Raw genomic sequence first — 18,074 nt, 5'->3', positions numbered from 1 at the left:
TTGTGGTAATACATTTGTTTTCATGTGTAAATACCATAGGGGGATCTTAATTTACTATTAGAAACAAGCACTCGCTGGAAAGATGATGCAAACACAAACGATGGTAAATGACCGGGGTGAGGGTAAATTTCGGAAACCTTAGATACAGCCAAGTGATCTTCCTAAACATCTTTATTGGCCTGTTTGTTGGCATGTTAAGGTGTGGTGAATCCTACATTTTCTGCCTTGTATTGTAGCAATATCTTCATTATTACTACAGACCATTACTATCATCTTCCTGCAGCAAACTCAAAACTTACAAATCTGTTATGAATTGCCCCTGGCAGGTGACATGGGATTACCTGAGGTGCTGAGTGGCTTCTGCTCTTCACCAGAGCATTCACAAGAAGTGATGGGCCAGTGACCCTAGTGGCCTCCGATCCCTAAAAGGTCACCAGTTTGCAGCCCCCAGAAGTGACACAGGGATCAGACAGCTTCAGTGTAGAAATGGCTAATAGGACAGCAAAACAGGGATCAAGGCAGAGTAGTAGAACAGGCTGAAGTCATGGTGAGTGGCAACCAAGGCAAAGCCATTTAACAGAATGAGGTCAGGGTGAGGTCAGGGTGAGCAGCAATCAAGGCAAGGTTGTGTAACAGGCTGAGGCCAGGGCTAACGGCAATCACAAGCAAAGTCAAGGTCAAAATCCAGAATAGCAGAGAGCGATGGGCAGAATAGAGGCTTAAATAAGTCTACCAGCCAAAAGTAGGACAGGATCATGACCAGGAACTAATTATCTCATTGACTGGAGGATATACCCTCCTATCCCCTCCAGCTTCACACAGGGTGCCAGGGATGCAGAAATTAACATATGTCATATGAGTACATATGACTAAATGGGCTGGGAATGCTGCAAGTTTCTAAACAGAGGAGCTGCGGACTGATATCATTAACAATATCATTCCACTCACACCTCCAGTAACCTCCTAATCTGATCCTAACATCTAACCTAATTATTTCCACGTTTTCAAACAGATTTTGTATGTAAAGTTTTGCAATTTATTAATACAAAAAGACAGAAAAAACTGTGCAAACACATAGGAGGTGGCTTTTTTTAAAGCAGAAATATGACAACAGCAACTCACTAAAGGAGTGGAACACAGCATGACAAATTTAAACAATTCATGAGCTAAACGGCATATGACAAAAATCTGTTTTACTTTATTGGACATGAATATATCTTTTCTTCCCTTACATTATATATAAGTCTATATTTAGAGATGAGTGATGTTAAATGTTAACTTGCTCAAAATTGCATTTAATAAACATTACATAAAGGAAGATGTTATAAAGGTTGTTAGGAACCCTACCCTACCTAACCATAGTCAAAAATATCTCAGGGAGACAACCAGATTTTCAGTCCAACAAACCCACACAAATGCAATTTTTGCAGGTTGCCTGATTTGGCTGTATCAGATTTTTGACAATAAATGAAGCCCTGGATTTTGTATCATTAAGGTATCCAAGTATATATGATATAGGGTCATTTATAGTTTGGATCATGGTATTCCAGTACAGGACCAATTTTTTTTTTCACAGTAAATGTACCATATTACCTTGATCTTTTCCATGCTAGATGCCAGGGGAAGCATAAATTACTCTGGGAGTCAATATTATATAGGAAAATAGGGGTTTAATATGTCTTGTGTAGGATAAAGAATTATTTGAGTTTGTAAAAAGTGAAATAAGTATAATTGTAGGAGTAATTCAAGGATTTGCATTTTTTCCTGCCTTTCTTTGAAATGCTGTAGGTGAGAGGCATGAAAATATATCCATGGGTAAATATTAAACATATAATTTTAAAATATTAGGTATTTTATTATTTTTTAGAACAAATAAGTGGACAATAATTTGTATTTGTATAATAACTAAAACAGTTACAAAAAAACCTACTTTGTTACACCATAGACCTGATAAGAGGAATTTGTGTAAGCTAAAGGTTAAATGCATATCTGGGCCAGCACTTATGCCTAACATTCTTTATTTTTTTACATTCTTACATTTTTTTTTACATTCTGGTAAGCTAGGACATTAGTGTGACATCAAGGTAACTAGCTTCTGCAGAAGTAGGTTAGCAATAAAAGATTTCCAGATTGCTGAGTTTTGGTACAAACAATAGATTTGGGACATAATCTTTGGTACATAATCTTATATATCTCTTTCTATAAGAGTTGCAGTTCTTGACACAAACTAACAGTCTGGACACTGTACTCCAATAACATTTTATCTTGTAGTTTGCCCTGCAATGTACCATTTTATGGGTCTTAAAGTTCCTGCTCTAACCTATATCCTCCCCAGAGGATAAAACTGCACACAATCCCCTTGCACTATGAGTATTTATTAGGCAATTTAGACACAGTCCCCCTGGGACTACCTAAAACTGCTCTTCTCCCAGTATAAGTCTTTGAAAAACAAAAAGTAGTTTACCTGCAAAATAAATAAACTTTTCAGTAATTTCTGAATCAATACTTTTGATGGGCAATTGCCCATAAATTATAATCAAAGCTCATCAACATAAAGCAAATTATGAGCTACTGTATTCCTGATAGACAATAAATATCATTTAAAAGAAACAATTTAGGGGTTGTGGCACTGGTGTCTATGGCTGTAGGCTGTTAGACGGCTAGGCTCCCTGAAAGCTCCGTTCCCGGCCATGCACGTGCAGATCCGGCAGCATCCCCGATCACCCGGACGGGAGAACCACACAGGAGCACCTATATTGACTCACTATGGTGTGAAAAATGACAGGGAAGACTAAAAACTGGGCTCCTCGTTCTCAGCTGCGACATCCTCAGTTTAAGATGGCCGACCACCGGGCTGTGTCACACGTAACGCACTTTCCACAAGTGGATTCACCTGTCTCAGGTAGGAGCAAGTGCTCTCTGGCCCCACCACATGCTGAAGCTGCTTCACAGAACAATTCCTCAGCAAACAAGCCCTGCCTCCCCTCTCACTAGCAAAGGAGAGATCATGTCTGCCACTGTCTTTAATACTACAGGGGACAGCTATAATGCTCTATCTTAAGGTGAATCTTCTTCTGCAGTTTTGACCCCACTTTCTGTGGGTGAATCTAGATTGTCTGCACACATGGAGGCTCTTTTGCATACTGGACTGGCTAAAACTTCTGCCTCCATTACTGTTGATCTTCGGCAGGACCTACAAGGGCTCGGAAGCAGATTAGATGTTATTATGCAAAGTCTGGATGTTACTACTGATAAAGTCAACCAAAACACAAAACAGATTTCTGTGCTGGAATCTCAGATAGAGGAATTACATCATAAAATTGACGATCTGGAAAATCGCTCTAGGCGTTCTAACTTTCGTATCAGAGGCTTACCTGAGACTTTTAAAGATGTTACAACTGTGGTCAAGCAATTTCTCAGGAAAGTTGCCTGATAACCCCGAGTCACATCTTGAAATGGATAGAGCCCACAGAGCATTGGTGGCCCCTAAAGCAGATGGTCCCCCTAGGGACATATTAGTGAAACTTCACTATTACTCTACTAAAGAGGCGTTAATGATAATCTCTAGGGGATACGATTCAGTGATAATGGAGGTTGTTCCAGTTCAAATTTACTCTGACCTTTCACCGTTTACTATACAACATAGGGTAGCCTTGAAACCTTTTCTTTAAGCCCTCATCTCTCACAAGATAAAGTATTGTTGGGCCTTTCCACTTCGCCTAGTCTTCCAATGTCAGGGAAAGACTTTTTCTTTTAACACTTTTGATGAAGGCGAAAAGTTGCTACATGAGCTTGATTTATTTCCCTATTCTGCCACTCACCTTCACTCTGTGGATGGCGACCAAGTCTCGCTATCTCCCCTGTTGCTAAAGGTCAATCAAGGCCCCAAAAAAGTTCCAAATCCTCTTAAGAGTGCCCTGATTTAGGGTGGACTGGTACTTCTGCGCTTTCTCAAGCTTTTGGAACATCGATTACTGTTTTCTTCAAAAGAAGGTGCTCTTTAGAACATAATGTTTACCTTTGTTAAATTCTTACAAGAAAATTTTGAAGTTCTCTTTCCTAATAATTTACTGTATTTGGTTCATCTGTAAGGGTAGTTGTGGCTGCCGAGTCTAATACCCTCCTTGAGTTTGTCATGATGTGTACATTGCTTGGGTTGTTCATTCAATTTGGTTGCTCACATCTTGGGAGGGTTGGGGGAGCTAGAGAGTTAATACATGCCCTTACTTTTTGGAATGTAACTGGCGGGGTGTAGCTTATATTGCGGCCCCCTCTGGTCCCTCCTTATGGTTTTGGGACAAGGATATGCCCCTAAGGCTCTGGGTTCTTGGGCTGATTGGGCATACTTAGCCCAATTTGGGGGGTGGGTGGCGGAATCGGTTTAAGACCTTTCCACCTTGAGGCACTTTAAATGTTTCTATCTGTGGTTTTGTCTTTTCCTCTTGTGTTTTATTGTTGTTTTCCCTGATACTTTTTCTATCCCCCCAGGTCTCCAAGTATTTTTACGTTTTTTATTTTTTTTCCTGTATTATATCACTGATGGCAGAAATCAGAACAGTCCTTTACGGTTTTGACACATAATGTCCAAGGGCTTAACTCCCCTACTAAATGGGAAAAGGCCTTTTAATACTACAACTCCCTCAAAATAGATATCTTGGCATTACAAGAAACTTATTTTACTACTAACCCAATGCCCTGCTTTTGTCAAGAGATTTCCTATTAATTATGCAAACTCTGATAAGAAAAAGTGTGGAGTGGTGCTATGTTTTGCTAAACAGCTTAATTTCTCACTACAGGATGTAATTCGAGATCCAGATGGTAGATACTCCCTGGTGCGAGGATGAATTTTAGGTCAGATGATAACAGTGGCAACTTATTATGCCCCCAACGAGAGTCATATTGCCTTTTTTTTCTCACTTTTACATGAAATAGCTTCCTTTGTTCAGGGCTCTCTTGTGATGTTGGGTGACTCCAATTTAGCTTTAGATCAGCCCATAGAAAAAAATAGCACTCCCAGATATCGGTCTCCACCTAAAAAGAGTCATAAACTTTCTAACTTATTGCACAATTAGGATCTAATAGATATTTGGCGAGAGATGAATTCTACTGAAAGGGACTACACATTTTTCCGTAGCCCAGAATCAATACTCACGAATCAATCAAATTTTTATTCAATCTAAGCTGATTCCTCTTGCTTGTAAAGCGAGAATTTTTTCAGTGCATGGATGGAGTGCATGGTTGGATTATGATCCTCTTATTGTGAAAGTAGGGGATTTTCGAGCCACACAGGCTGGTTTCTGGTGGAGGCTAAATGAAAGCTTGCTATTAGATCCAGCAATGCAACCTGGGATAGAACGCTTGATTTCTGAATATTTTATTTTTAATGTATAATAATGTATAATAATTTTTATTAGGAAGCCAATACGTTTTATATTTGAGGGGAACTTATTAGGTTGGGGACCCAACAGAAGAAAGCCCGGGGCAAACACATAGAGACTAAAATGAGGGAATATTATTCTTTACAATGGGGACATAAATCTAACCTGGTTCTTGACCTTCATCTTCAAATTGAAGCCTTACGCACTGAAGTTTATCTGTTGTTGACCAGGACAGCCGAGAATTCATTGAAGTGGGCGGCCTATGAATTTTATGCGGGGGGGGGGGGGGATAAGCCTGTGAAGTTATTAGTTAAGCTTAATCCTAGACCCAAAATTTATGCCCTCCCTAGAATTAAAACAAAAGACTGTAAGCTCCAAATCCGGAAAAAATCTTACCAGCTTTTGAGGAATTTTACACTTTTCCCTTTATGGTAGAACACTAGTTGAAACAAAGGGCCAAATCTCAATAATATATAGTACACTGATATCATCTTCTAACAAATTCAAATATATGCATTTCTGGAATAAAGATTTGGGTTTGTCACTCTAGGGTGGGTTGAAATGATATGGTTTATTCACTTTTGAAAATATCATTAAACTCTGCTTGGTGGAGGCAAATTATAAAGTCATGCTTCGATGGTACTTGGTTGCTGAGAGGCTTTCTAAATGTCACCCCTCATCTTCACCTCTATGCTTTCGAGGTTGTGACATTAGTGGCACAGTGTTGCACATGTGGTGGGCATGCCCAGTGGCCCAAACTTTTTGGAACAAGATGTTTGATAAAATATTAAAGGTGCTGGATTGCATTATGTAGCAAATGTGATCTGGTAGCCCCTAAGTTGTCTGTGAAACTTTTGAAGTTGATGTTGCTGGCAGCCCAGATTACTTTGACTAAATCTGGGAAGTCATCCACGGTACCAATAGGTCCATTTAATGCCAAAATGGATTGGATCATGGTTAATGATAGGATGACTCACACCCTTAAAAATACCTTAATCAAATTTGTTAAGATCTGGGACCCCTGGAGGAGATGCTGTTTATCTATTCTGAATAACTAAAACTGACATTGTACGGAAAAATAGCTAAATATACTTTTGCTGTCCCCCCCCACCATTGATCCTTGATGTGTCATGTTTGTTTTTATTTTTGCCATGTTGTGTGTGTTTTGTTTTTTCCTTATTTTTTTGATAACCTTCTGTTCATTTCAAGTACATTTACCATTTTTGCAATATTTTAGTAAGGTTTGTGTTGCACGTTGTGGGTAACTCATTGCTTAATGTTCTAACAAATGTCTGTTTTTCTTTTTTTTTAATAAAAATATTGAAATTTTAAACTAAACTGGATCAAAACTAAACTGGAACGAAAAACTCACTAGTATTATCAAAGACAGATTAGAAAAAATGGAGTTCATTTGGAACATATGGGTATTACACAATTCAAAATGATAGTCACGTTATATCAGGGTAAAATGGGTAAAAGTTTTGGTTATTTGAAAGTTTCCACTCCCCCATTTCATCTTTCTTTCTGTGTTTCCCAGCCCTGATCAAATCGAATCTTAAACATTAAAATAACTGGAAACTAATTCTAGCTTGTTCCGTAAAATTTATGATTTTAGGATATTTAAACCAAGATTAAGAGATCATTTATAGTGGAATAAAAAGCCCAATTTGATCGGTGTTGTTGTATTGTTTACCCTTGTATCGTTTACCTGTTTGTTACCGTGTTTGTCTAGTTTTTTTTGTTTGTTTGTTTTTTTAAGACTTTAAACGTTTGAATACTGTTTTTTTGTCCATAAAGGGCATTGCTGTGTTTTTTACATGTTCAAATGTTTGTAAAATTTTCTTATTTGTTGAAAAATGTTATAAAAAAACATTGAAAATTAAAAATGGAAGAAAGAGGAGAAGCAAAGAAGACATTGTTTGCTTCTCCTCTTTCTTCCATTTTTGTATTAACTAAGACTGGGCACACAATTAAAAGAAACAATTTAAATGTAAATTTGAATCAGCCAAAACATTTTACTAGATACAAACCCATTTATTAAAGCCTCTTGTATCCTTATTAGGATAATAAACACTCTAGTTTGGTATGTTGAATAGATGAAAATTCTTTTATATGCTTTAAATTTACACTCATCTTTATTTTTGTGTACTTCTCTTTCCCAAAGATTGGTAACTTGTAGCTAACCCTATTTATTTTTCCTCTTACCGTTGTTCCAGGAGTTCCAGGAATTCCGGGTGCACCTGGTGGACCTGGAGGGCCTGTAGATCCTCTCTCTCCAGATGGTCCTCTAGGCCCAACAATTCCGACAGATTCACTTTTTCCATAGCCATTTCCTGGTGGACCTGGTCTTCCTCTCTCTCCTGGAGGTCCTGAAGTCCCAGGAGAACCAGCTTCACCCTATAATTAAAGTGTAAATAATGCAAAATCCCCTAATCTCCAATATTCCAGTTAAGGACAAATGGCCAATGGATATGACTTCTTACCTTTTCTCCAGGTATTCCAGGTATACCAGGCTTTCCAGGAGAGCCCTGATATAATAGGAGCAGACATAAAATCATGTATAATTGTTATTTTTCTGTATGTGTTTACAATATTAGCCACTGTATACAGCACTTCAAACACATAGCACTATTCACAAAATTCATTAAATAACAAAGAATTACCAAACTAATACAAAAAATCTTGATCCACTGTTCTTCCACATTCATCTTAAATCATAAAAGGCTTACTGAAATTATGATAACTATTTTAATTCATTGTGGTTTTTGCGTTGTTCGTTCAATAATTCTTTGTTTTTAAATTGTCTAAATATTTTGGCAGTGTGAGATATACCCATACAAGTCTATACCGAACTTGCACTTAACAAACTTCAAAAGAATACAAATTCAGCATTACATCAAGCTTGTTTTAAAACAAGCAGTTAGCGACTTAAGCATGTGTTTTGTTTAATGAAATGCCACTGATTCTAAAATAAATGAGAAGCAGCCTGTTATTTAGTCAGTGACACAGACTAATCTCCTTACAATAATTAATTATCATGAATACTGCTTGTTTTAGAAACCTGCACAGAACTGAACATGTTATATGTGTTTTCATCTTTGCACATCAAATCCTTATCCCAAACACCTCTGAGACAATGTTTTCCAAAAGGAAATGCTTTCTTTTATTTATCTAAGCGGTTAAATAAATTTGCCTTACAGATTTTCAAGTGCTATGATTTTATTGTGCTATGATTGTTATCCAAAGCAAATATGTCTAAAGGATTTTTTTCTATATTGTTTTAAAATACATCTTCATAGATTGTTTTAAATCCAGCAACGGACTCACTAGCTTCACTGACCTACAGGCATTTTTTATTTAGATCTATTTGTCAATGGATTTTACATGTTCTGAAAAGAAGAGAATTCTTCCATATTAACATTTTCTCTAGTTTTAGTTTTAACAACAAATGGTTTATTCCAGTCTTTTTCTTTGATACAAGGAGAGAACTATTGCAAACCATGGCAATGCAGTAATTTTTTCAGGCATGCTCCTATGGTGCATGTTGTGTATATATGGACGCAGCTTACTGTTAATAATTGTAAGAAGGTGCTTCAAATTACATTATAAATTCATGCAAAAGATATTTTCACAGAAAAATATAGATTTACACATACCCGTTCTAAAATTATAATATATATCATAATAAATCAGAAATTACCAGTGGGAAGAGTCAAATGTAGGTACTAGTGTGGGGACAGGCATATGTGAAGACAGAAGGGCTAAGCATGCATCATTACTTACATCTTTCCCAGGTGCTCCATCTGATCCCATTTCACCCTATTGTCAAACAGAACAAAAGACGTTTCATATTAAAAGATATTCAAATACCATTTCAGCTCGCTAGAAAGATAAAACTGACCTACACTTACATTTTAAACTTAGGCAGATGTGAAATTAATTCAGCTTGGTTTTTATTAATAAATCATTTTATTTTAAATGTCAACAATGCAAGTAGCTGAATTTGACCTGGTATTAGACTTCCATAATTACATGTATAACAACATTCAGACTCAAGGAAGGAAAAGCAGTACAATGATCCTATCCGTTGTGCTATAGCGCAATAAGTAAGCTGATAGGAGGAGACAGCAGAATTACAGATAGCTCACCAGTATGCTGTTTTTCCTTCAGTCACAGGCTAAACCAAGGAACAAGACCTGTAAGTGTTTTCTAAACTACAGTAGAGGAAATTAGGTCCTGCGAGACAAGGCTGTTTACATCTCAGGACTAGTCAAACCAAAATACAAAGCCTTTGGCCTATATACATTAGATCAAGGGTCGGCAAACTTTTATGGCCACTAGGCCATTTCAGGGGTGAGCGGGGGCACACTAGACTTGACTCTGAGTCCCGCCCTAATGGCTTAACCCCACTAGGAAGGCCCCTAAAGTGAAATCCCTCTCCTCCATATGCATTGCAGAGGAGAGGGATTTCCCTTCAGAGAGCATTTTCTATTTATTAGAGGAGCAACAGCAAGAAGGCAGCACCGAAGCACCAGCGGCTCCGAAGCCCTGGCCGTTCTGGTAGTTTCTAATGCCCCTTGGCAGATCTATAAAAAACTAAAAGTGTTCATAGTGCCCAAGTTGTACTCGATATATGTATATTTTGTCTTATAGCAGTGCACTTTCTGGTATGTGAGATCAGATATGAGTCAGATATGAGATATATGTGAGATTTTTTGTGTTCAGTTCCTAAGTTCCAAAATTTACCCAAAAGATGCAAGAACATACTAACATTTATAAAAAAAACTGTTAAGAGTACTGATGGTACAATCCATCACAACTAGCTTTTTGGGTATGGGAAGAGAAGTCACTCCCCTTTCCCTTATCTCCCAAGCAGTGGTTGGTGGCTAAATCATTGTCATGTTATGCTATATTATTATAGTGTATATACCATGCATGCATATGTCACTTCATGACTCTTAGGCTACGTACACACGTGCAATGGTTCTCATCCGATAATCAGCTCAGGGCTGATATCAGACGAGAATCTTGCGTGTGTACATTGCTTGTCGTCTGTCGTCCGAACGACCGCCCTGGCCGATCCACCGACAATGAACGATCGTAATGAAAGGGAAAGAGCGCAGCGGGGTGCTGCTCCCTCGTTCTCCCCTCGTTTTCTGTTTATTATACATGTTTTTTGTGTGTTTTGTCCACATTGATTAATTGATATTCAGGAGGTATGTGGTACTTACAACTGGTCCAGGATGTCCTGGGGCTCCAGGTTCTCCTGGAAGACCCATCAAACCTCGTTCACCTGGGGATCCTCTTTCACCCTTCAAACCCTAGTAGAAAATAAACACAGGTTAGTATAATAAATGGAGGTTTTTCATTTTTCAATAACATATTAAATTATTAGGCCTTACAAGTCCAGGGGGTCCAGCAGGGCCTGGTTGTCCTGGGGTTCCAGAAGGTCCCTAAAAAAAGATACCATATATTATACGGTCTATAGTAATTGTGCTATAGTATTATATATAATTGTATTGTACTTACAATGTGTCCTGGAGGTCCTGGACGTCCTTGTGGACCCATAGGACCAGGATCACCCTAAATCGAGGATAGAAAGATAAAATGAGTCCCAAAAAAATATTACTTTTTAAGTGTCCAGTTTTTGAACTACATTATTATACTTTTTTTTTTACTAAGTTTGGGAGACCATTAAGACGACATAATGGTGATGGCTTAAAATGATAGTTTTAAAACATATCCTTCAAAAAGAACTGAAAATATTTGGCGACCTAAAATGCTTTACCTACCTCTGCTCCTGGCCGACCAATACTTCCTGGAGGTCCTGCTGGTCCACAGTCTCCCTGTGACACAGATAGTTGGCAATTAGAGCTTGCTAAATAGGTGTATTCTAAGTTATTAGAATAGACATATGTTACATTTGTATACCTTTGGTCCTGGTAATCCTGTGTGACCAGTTTTTCCTTTATAACCCTGATTTAAAAAAAAAAGTTATAAACTGAAATATTCCAAAAGACTACTGAACACTGAAAAATAACTAAACTAGACCGAGTTGCAATACAACTGTAAAAATGCAAAATTTATTTTTCACTCACTGGGATCCCTTTCATTCCGGGAGGCCCTGGAGGACCTGGTTCTCCCTGCAGTAGCCAGACAAAAAAGAAATAATAAAACATAAAATCTGATTACAAGATATGTATAAGTCTTTGTAAATGGAGTATATACAGTTATATAGAACACAATCAAGCATAGCAGCCAATGTAAAAACATGTCTGTGTGTAAATGATTCAGACTAATGTTTTTTGTGAATTTCTAATTTTTTAAGTGTACATTGTACAGAATTATAGCAATTAAATGCACAATGACATATGACAAAGAAAAGAGTGGCAGTCTTTCAAGTATGATGCAGTCCACATAGAACACTATTAGTAGCAAGTCTTGTTATGTAACAACAGTTTTTTGTCAATAGAAAAGGGAAAACAACTTTTAATTGTCATAATAGAGTAAAAGATACACATACTCAGAGAGTTGGTTTATTTGTATTACATATACATACCCTAGTTCCAGGCTTTCCATCCTTGCCATCTAGTCCTTCAATTCCAGGAGGACCCTGACAATATAAAAAAAAATGTATTTTTTTTTAAATTAAATAAATCTTCATTATATCATCTGCTGTGCAATTAAGTCAAACACACCTGCATTCCAGGAGAACCTGGAGGGCCAGGAGGACCTGAAAGTCCTGGGGAGCCACGTTGTCCTTCAGCACCCTGAAAAAAAGCGTATATTTCTTAAAGTGGGTAAAGACATGGCATCTTACTCTATTGCACAATGGTATCTATTCAAATGTACCTGGCATGGGTTTTGTATTACATAGAGATTGCAGAAGTTAAAAGGCACAACACTTTTGTAAACTATTTTCCGGATGAGATTATTTAGATGCCAACAATATGAATTATGCAAAAATAAGATTTTAATGAAACAAGTCCCACTTTAAAGTTGACTGAGTCAGGCAGGTTGTTACTGCAGAAAGGGACAGGCGATGTCCCATCCAGAACAACACGTCTTACCTGTCTGATCGCTTACATGACCCCAGAAGGGCCAATTAAAATGGCTGAAAATTGTTGCTGGGCAGAAGAAAGATGGCAGATAGGAGGTTCTGCGTTGTTTAATTCTTCTTTAAGTGGAAGAACTGAAAAGTACAGCTTTGCTTTTTTTTAAAGAAAATATAGAACTGGTAATTGTGCCAAACCGTACCCTGAAGAATATGCCTTTTGTGTAATTTTCCTCCTGAAAAATGTCCTACCTAGGTACTCGTGTACCTAGAGCCTCATAGCTGTTTATCTGAAATGTCAGATTTAAGGCATTGCTGGTGGAAAATTAAGCAAACTTGTTTCATTACTCTGCAAGGGCAAATTACAAGTTCGATATAAAGCCAAATATAGGTAAATATATGAAAATTAAGATTGTATGTGAAATTAAAACTTTACTTTTTCAGCTGGAGGCCCAGGTGATCCTGCCGCTCCTGTCTTTCCGGGGAATCCAGGGGGTCCCTGAAAAAAAAGTAAACCATCTACTTACAACTTATTTAGAATGTAGTAATTAGTGATTATATCATTATGAGGTAAGCTTTGACATTTTTCAAGAATGAGAGATTTTTTTTAGATTGATTTGCTCTACAGTCCACAAGTGCACTCTAATCTACGTAATGGCAAACCGATGATTGCTGGTAATTAATTATCCTATATATACTTACAGGGGGTCCAGGAAATCCCGGTGGTCCAGAAAATCCCTATATGATAAAAGAAATAAACATAAATCAAATTTAGAATAAAATTAAATGTTCATTTGTTACTACTAACCTGATCAACTTTTAACAGCAAAGTTAAACATATTTTTACTTTCTGCAGATGATGTTACCGGTACTTCTTTATTGGCAATTAGCATATATATGAACTATTAGGGGATTAATAAATCTAAAATGTTAAGTACCCATGTGTTTACAAAAAGCATTTCCAGTAACAATCACACACAGGGAGCCTAAACGAAAAAGCCAATCCAAAATTTTGATGGATGTCCCCCAATTTCTAGGTTTGTCCTGGCATGTTTACTTTTGCACTTACATTTGTTGCCAGTGATTGTTGGAAGTGCAAAAATTGAAATTACTGTGACTTGGATTTACTACAAACATAAATATCTGTTAAGACAGATACAGATCCTAAAACAACCATGGAAGAATTGCTGAACAGAGGCAATGAGTGATCTTCCATGAGTGGATCATCTCATTGGCCAATGTGACCACCTGGTGGTATTTCCTGCCCAAAACCTGCTTACTATTGCTTCGGTCATCATGGAGGGGGGCTGGGGTTTGTGATAACAATCTCAACCCTAGAACACTGAGAAGCTTTATAACTTCTTGAAGTAGATTTCACTAATCATAGATCAACAACCTGACTGGCTCTGGATTTCCAGAGGGGTGTGATTCAAGAAGAGAAAATCCTGGCTTGTGCGGTTGTGTGATTGAGAATGATCATGTGCTAGGTATAGAGCTAGACCCCTTTCTTCTCCCATCCCTTTTCTTTATACCCTTTACCTTCTTCCCTTCTTATAAATAATATGTATGTATATCCTAATCTGTATATAAACCTTACCCTTTTATAAAATCTATTGGTCCTTCTAACTAAGACACCCCAAACAGAGCACATTCTACAATGATTATGAGCAGAAAAAACGTGCAGCAGAATTATCTTTGAAGTAACTATCATTTACATGTACATTCCATTATTAAAATCAGTACAGACAGTGCTGTTCAGTTCTATGGAGGAGGAAAAGCGGGAGGCACCTCCTCCTCCATAGGGAATCATAGGAGTTATTCTTGCTTGGTCGCTTAGTGATTCACCATGAGATGGTCATGATGCTTCAGCTCGGGGTGAAAGTCATCTAGTGAGTATACATAGCTTAAGAGTTTGATTATGGAATTCCACTAGGTAACAACTAACTCAAATTTTCTGTGTGAAGCACCTTACCTGGTCACCTTTTTCTCCAGAACTTCCAGACAGTCCTCTTTCTCCTCTTGGACCCTAAGTTAGTGAAAAAAAAATGATAATAATAAAATATACATAATTACAAAGTAAAACTAAGTATTTTTCTGAACAAGCACTTACCGAAGGGCCAGCAGGTCCAGGAATTCCAGGATTGCCAGGAGGCCCCTTGCATAGTAAAACAAAATGTGAGTCTTTTGTAAATGACATCATTGCATTCTATCCCCCTGTAGATACATATACTGGATTCGTACTATAAATAATGTTTTTTTTTCAATCCAGTCAAAAATAACTAACAAAAGGCTCCATTCACTAAAAATTACATGCTTTGTTGAAATAATGATTGCTATTTTCAGCCATGTGTCTGTTATTGAAAACTTTTGTTTCTAAACGTAATAGTCATTGTAGCAAATAACGCATTTTAGCCTAGTGAACTAAGCCTAATATAGCTTCTTAATCAATATCATGCTGTGTGTTCTGACATGCACAACCTACAGTATATTAGCATGCAAATGGCAATAAAAAATTCTGGGTTCATTCATGCAATCACAAGGCTTATAGTTATGAACTCACTGATTCTCCTTTTTCGCCAGCTGGTCCAGTGTACCCTCGTTCACCTTTGGAACCCTGAATAATAATAAATACATAAGGCCATCAACACATCATTGAATATGTTCTCATTTATGTATACTGCCCCTGTATATTTACTTAGTATGACTACTTACAGGGAGTCCTGGGGGACCTAGAGCTCCAGGATATCCAGGCAGACCAGGAGGCCCCTAAAGCACAATGACAAAAATAGAATTTAGAGATAAAAAAGATTTTTATCACATTTTGTCACGTGGACAACTCTGCTGCTAGTGATACAAGTCATTTGGCACAGGCTTCCACTAGAAATAAAATTGCTCCCTTACTGACCCTGAACACTGCAGAATCTTGATTACTTGTGATGAGGCAATGAGGGAGCAATTCCATAGAGACTGGAGTAAGGTCTCTTAGTGATCCTGACACCGGCAAATTTGCAGCATCACAATTGCCCACGTGACACGGTCACAATGGCATGGATTCTGAGTCTCCATTCCTGAATTATTCCATGTATGATGATCTGAATGTAAAAGACTAAAAATGCTTGAATTATACAACACAAAAAACTGCTGTAAGTGTTGTAAGTGTGCAGAGGATTTTTTTCTACTATACTGTTCTGTCAATCTTCTGCGAATGTGCACCTTACTTGTATAAACTGAGTTCCCTGTTTACTAGTGAAGACCTTGCACTAGACAATGAATGACATTGGACACATTTTATATTTTTCAGATAAGTTCTGGTTCTGTGTTTTATTGTTTATGTATTTGGGATAGCTGTAAAGTCTTATCACTTCTACAGGATGGCAAACTAAAACCCCCTTGCTTGATCTGGAGCTGGGAAACAAAAAACAAAGGTCATTGAGTTGAGAAAATCCAACAACATTCATTCCCAATCTCCCCTGAACATTTCTATTTCTCAAAACCGACAGTTTCAGTCAGCAGAAACAGGCAAAGAGCTGATCCGAAGTCCTTGGGACCTTATTTTTCTATTTTCTTGTAGTGTGAATAGAGCACTTACAGTGACATCTAAGTTATAATGATGCCATGGCTGACAATAGTGTCTTCATCCCCATTTTTACCTTGCTGCATTCCTAATGTAATTAAACCCATTTTAAAGGTTTCTGTGTTTTTGCAGTGGGAACAATAAACAAGTACGAGAATGGTAAATAAACTTCAAATTTGTTTAAAACCATTTGTTATTTATCCTAATATAGATGGCCTCCCATAAAGATACATATAAAAATTTATGTGCTGAGGAAATTGATGATAGTATTTAATGTGCATTTACTGCAAAATTTTCCTATTCTCCTTTTCCAAAAAATACAAGAGGTGAAAACAATGACTACCACCTATGATAAAGATGATATTTAGATGTTTTTACATTATTGCTCAGCCATAAGTCGCTTAGCATCATACTTGAGGGGTGAGAGAGAGAGAACTCATAAGACCTAACATGCCATTAAAACTGTTGGTATCCACCTAAACTGACTTGCATATCATACATGGACACCCTGTCACAATGACTGAAATCCTCATTTGCCTGACAGCTGTCATATCTGCACTTGCTACTTTGCGTGACAAGCTGTCTACAGGCCAATGTGCTTGACAATCAGTATTGATACATTTTTGTGTAATTCCTTCTCTTTCTGTTTTTGAAGCTGACACTGGTAACTGATTTTTATCTAGTATCACTATCATTATTTATATGAAGTTGTTTTACAATAGGATTAAACTGTAAATGTCTCAGATGTATTTTCCAATGGCAAAGTGGAACACTAGCCCTCTTTAGATAATCTATTCAAATAAAGCAAACTATGTCCAACAAAACATAATCCGCTTGGATCATTAGGTCATCAATGACAGAATCACATAACAGTAAAATCATTTAGTAAACATATAAAATGTTACTTGATTTTCTTTAGGCTACACATAGAATGAAATGGGTTCTAGTAAATATTTTCTGGACTATTTCCACTATAATCCGAATTAATGATGCTACTAAAGCATTACTTTGCAAGTAAAATATAAAATGGCTATAAAATGAGGAATTTCAATATTTGCACTATATTGAAGTAGTGCTCAAGTAAGGGATTTTCAGGCACTGCATCCCCTGAAGAAATGCAAACAATAAAAGTGTTTTACTACTTTAATTATGTTTAGGGATTTTGGAGAAGTTACTTTACATAAACATAATCACGAGTGATCAAACCTGTAGAGGGTGAATGAGTTATACACAAATAATATTTATATGAAACTCATATCTTTTAACTGTATTACAATTGTCCCTACTCATGGTAAAGATGGTAATCAGCTTTTACAATAAAATTCATATATACATTTTTTAAAATAATAAATTAGAATTAAAAGATCATCTGCTGTCAGTGTGCTCACTGATGAGATTTGTTTCTCAAATTCTGTCCTTGTGATACTCAGGGCATATCTGCAAGCTTAATTTTCTGTTTTACTTCTTTGGCGTGCATTCTTCATATGCACTCCTGGGGAATCCACTAGTCTAATGAAAGTGTCACTGGTTGATACTTTCTATAGGTATAGTATATACAACGAATAGGTCAGAGTACTTTCAGCAATGCCCTGGATGTTAACCACCTGAGCGTTACACTGATTTCTAGATTTCTGTTCCGAAAGCGTCACAGGTTTTCATGAAATTTTTTTTTTAAATTGTAGACCTGTAACTTACAGAAATATGTCCGAATAGGGTTCTAGTAGATATCATGAATATAAAAAATGTTTGAAACACACAATCATGTAAAAAAAAAAAAAAAAACTTTTAATAAAATTAAAGGAAAAACACAAAAATCAGCTTAAACAAGAACACATAAATAAATGAAAAATACTGAAAATGCGATAATTCGGTATAATGTATAGTAATATATTTTTCTAAAACACCTCCCTAGTGTCCGTCACATACCTATAGACAAAACCACATAAATATATTTTCTATTATTTTGTATTGGATTGGATACAGGACTTTGTATTAAATCCAATACAAAAAATTTGAATTTTCCGCTACGACCCTCATCGACGGGCGCACGCACGCGCATCATCAGGAA

At 37.0% G+C, this 18,074-nt stretch overlaps 1 protein-coding gene across 5 annotated transcripts in view; it reads right to left on the bottom strand.

Moving 5' to 3' along the window:
- The window catches only part of COL16A1 (collagen type XVI alpha 1 chain), a 126,245-nt gene that overhangs the window by 7,953 nt on the left and 100,218 nt on the right, over positions 1 to 18,074 (bottom strand). For all 5 annotated transcript variants that reach the window (XM_072418620.1, XM_072418629.1, XM_072418647.1 and 2 more), the window contains 17 exons: positions 15,145 to 15,198; positions 14,993 to 15,046; positions 14,543 to 14,587; positions 14,405 to 14,458; positions 13,135 to 13,170; positions 12,869 to 12,931; positions 12,077 to 12,148; positions 11,938 to 11,991; positions 11,477 to 11,521; positions 11,310 to 11,354; positions 11,171 to 11,224; positions 10,908 to 10,961; positions 10,781 to 10,831; positions 10,610 to 10,699; positions 9,162 to 9,197; positions 7,862 to 7,906; positions 7,584 to 7,775 (listed from right to left, as the gene is read on the bottom strand). In XM_072418620.1, the coding sequence (XP_072274721.1) occupies positions 7,584 to 7,775; positions 7,862 to 7,906; positions 9,162 to 9,197; positions 10,610 to 10,699; positions 10,781 to 10,831; positions 10,908 to 10,961; positions 11,171 to 11,224; positions 11,310 to 11,354; positions 11,477 to 11,521; positions 11,938 to 11,991; positions 12,077 to 12,148; positions 12,869 to 12,931; positions 13,135 to 13,170; positions 14,405 to 14,458; positions 14,543 to 14,587; positions 14,993 to 15,046; positions 15,145 to 15,198 (1,044 nt within the window). The remainder of the gene's footprint in view (positions 1 to 7,583; positions 7,776 to 7,861; positions 7,907 to 9,161; positions 9,198 to 10,609; positions 10,700 to 10,780; positions 10,832 to 10,907; positions 10,962 to 11,170; positions 11,225 to 11,309; positions 11,355 to 11,476; positions 11,522 to 11,937; positions 11,992 to 12,076; positions 12,149 to 12,868; positions 12,932 to 13,134; positions 13,171 to 14,404; positions 14,459 to 14,542; positions 14,588 to 14,992; positions 15,047 to 15,144; positions 15,199 to 18,074) is intronic.

The sequence above is a fragment of the Pyxicephalus adspersus genome, chromosome 1, assembly GCF_032062135.1.
Source record: "Pyxicephalus adspersus chromosome 1, UCB_Pads_2.0, whole genome shotgun sequence".
Lineage (NCBI taxonomy): Eukaryota > Metazoa > Chordata > Amphibia > Anura > Pyxicephalidae > Pyxicephalus > Pyxicephalus adspersus.
The sequence above is the reverse complement of the archived record's forward strand: the minus strand, read 5'-3'. Positions and strand labels throughout refer to the sequence as shown.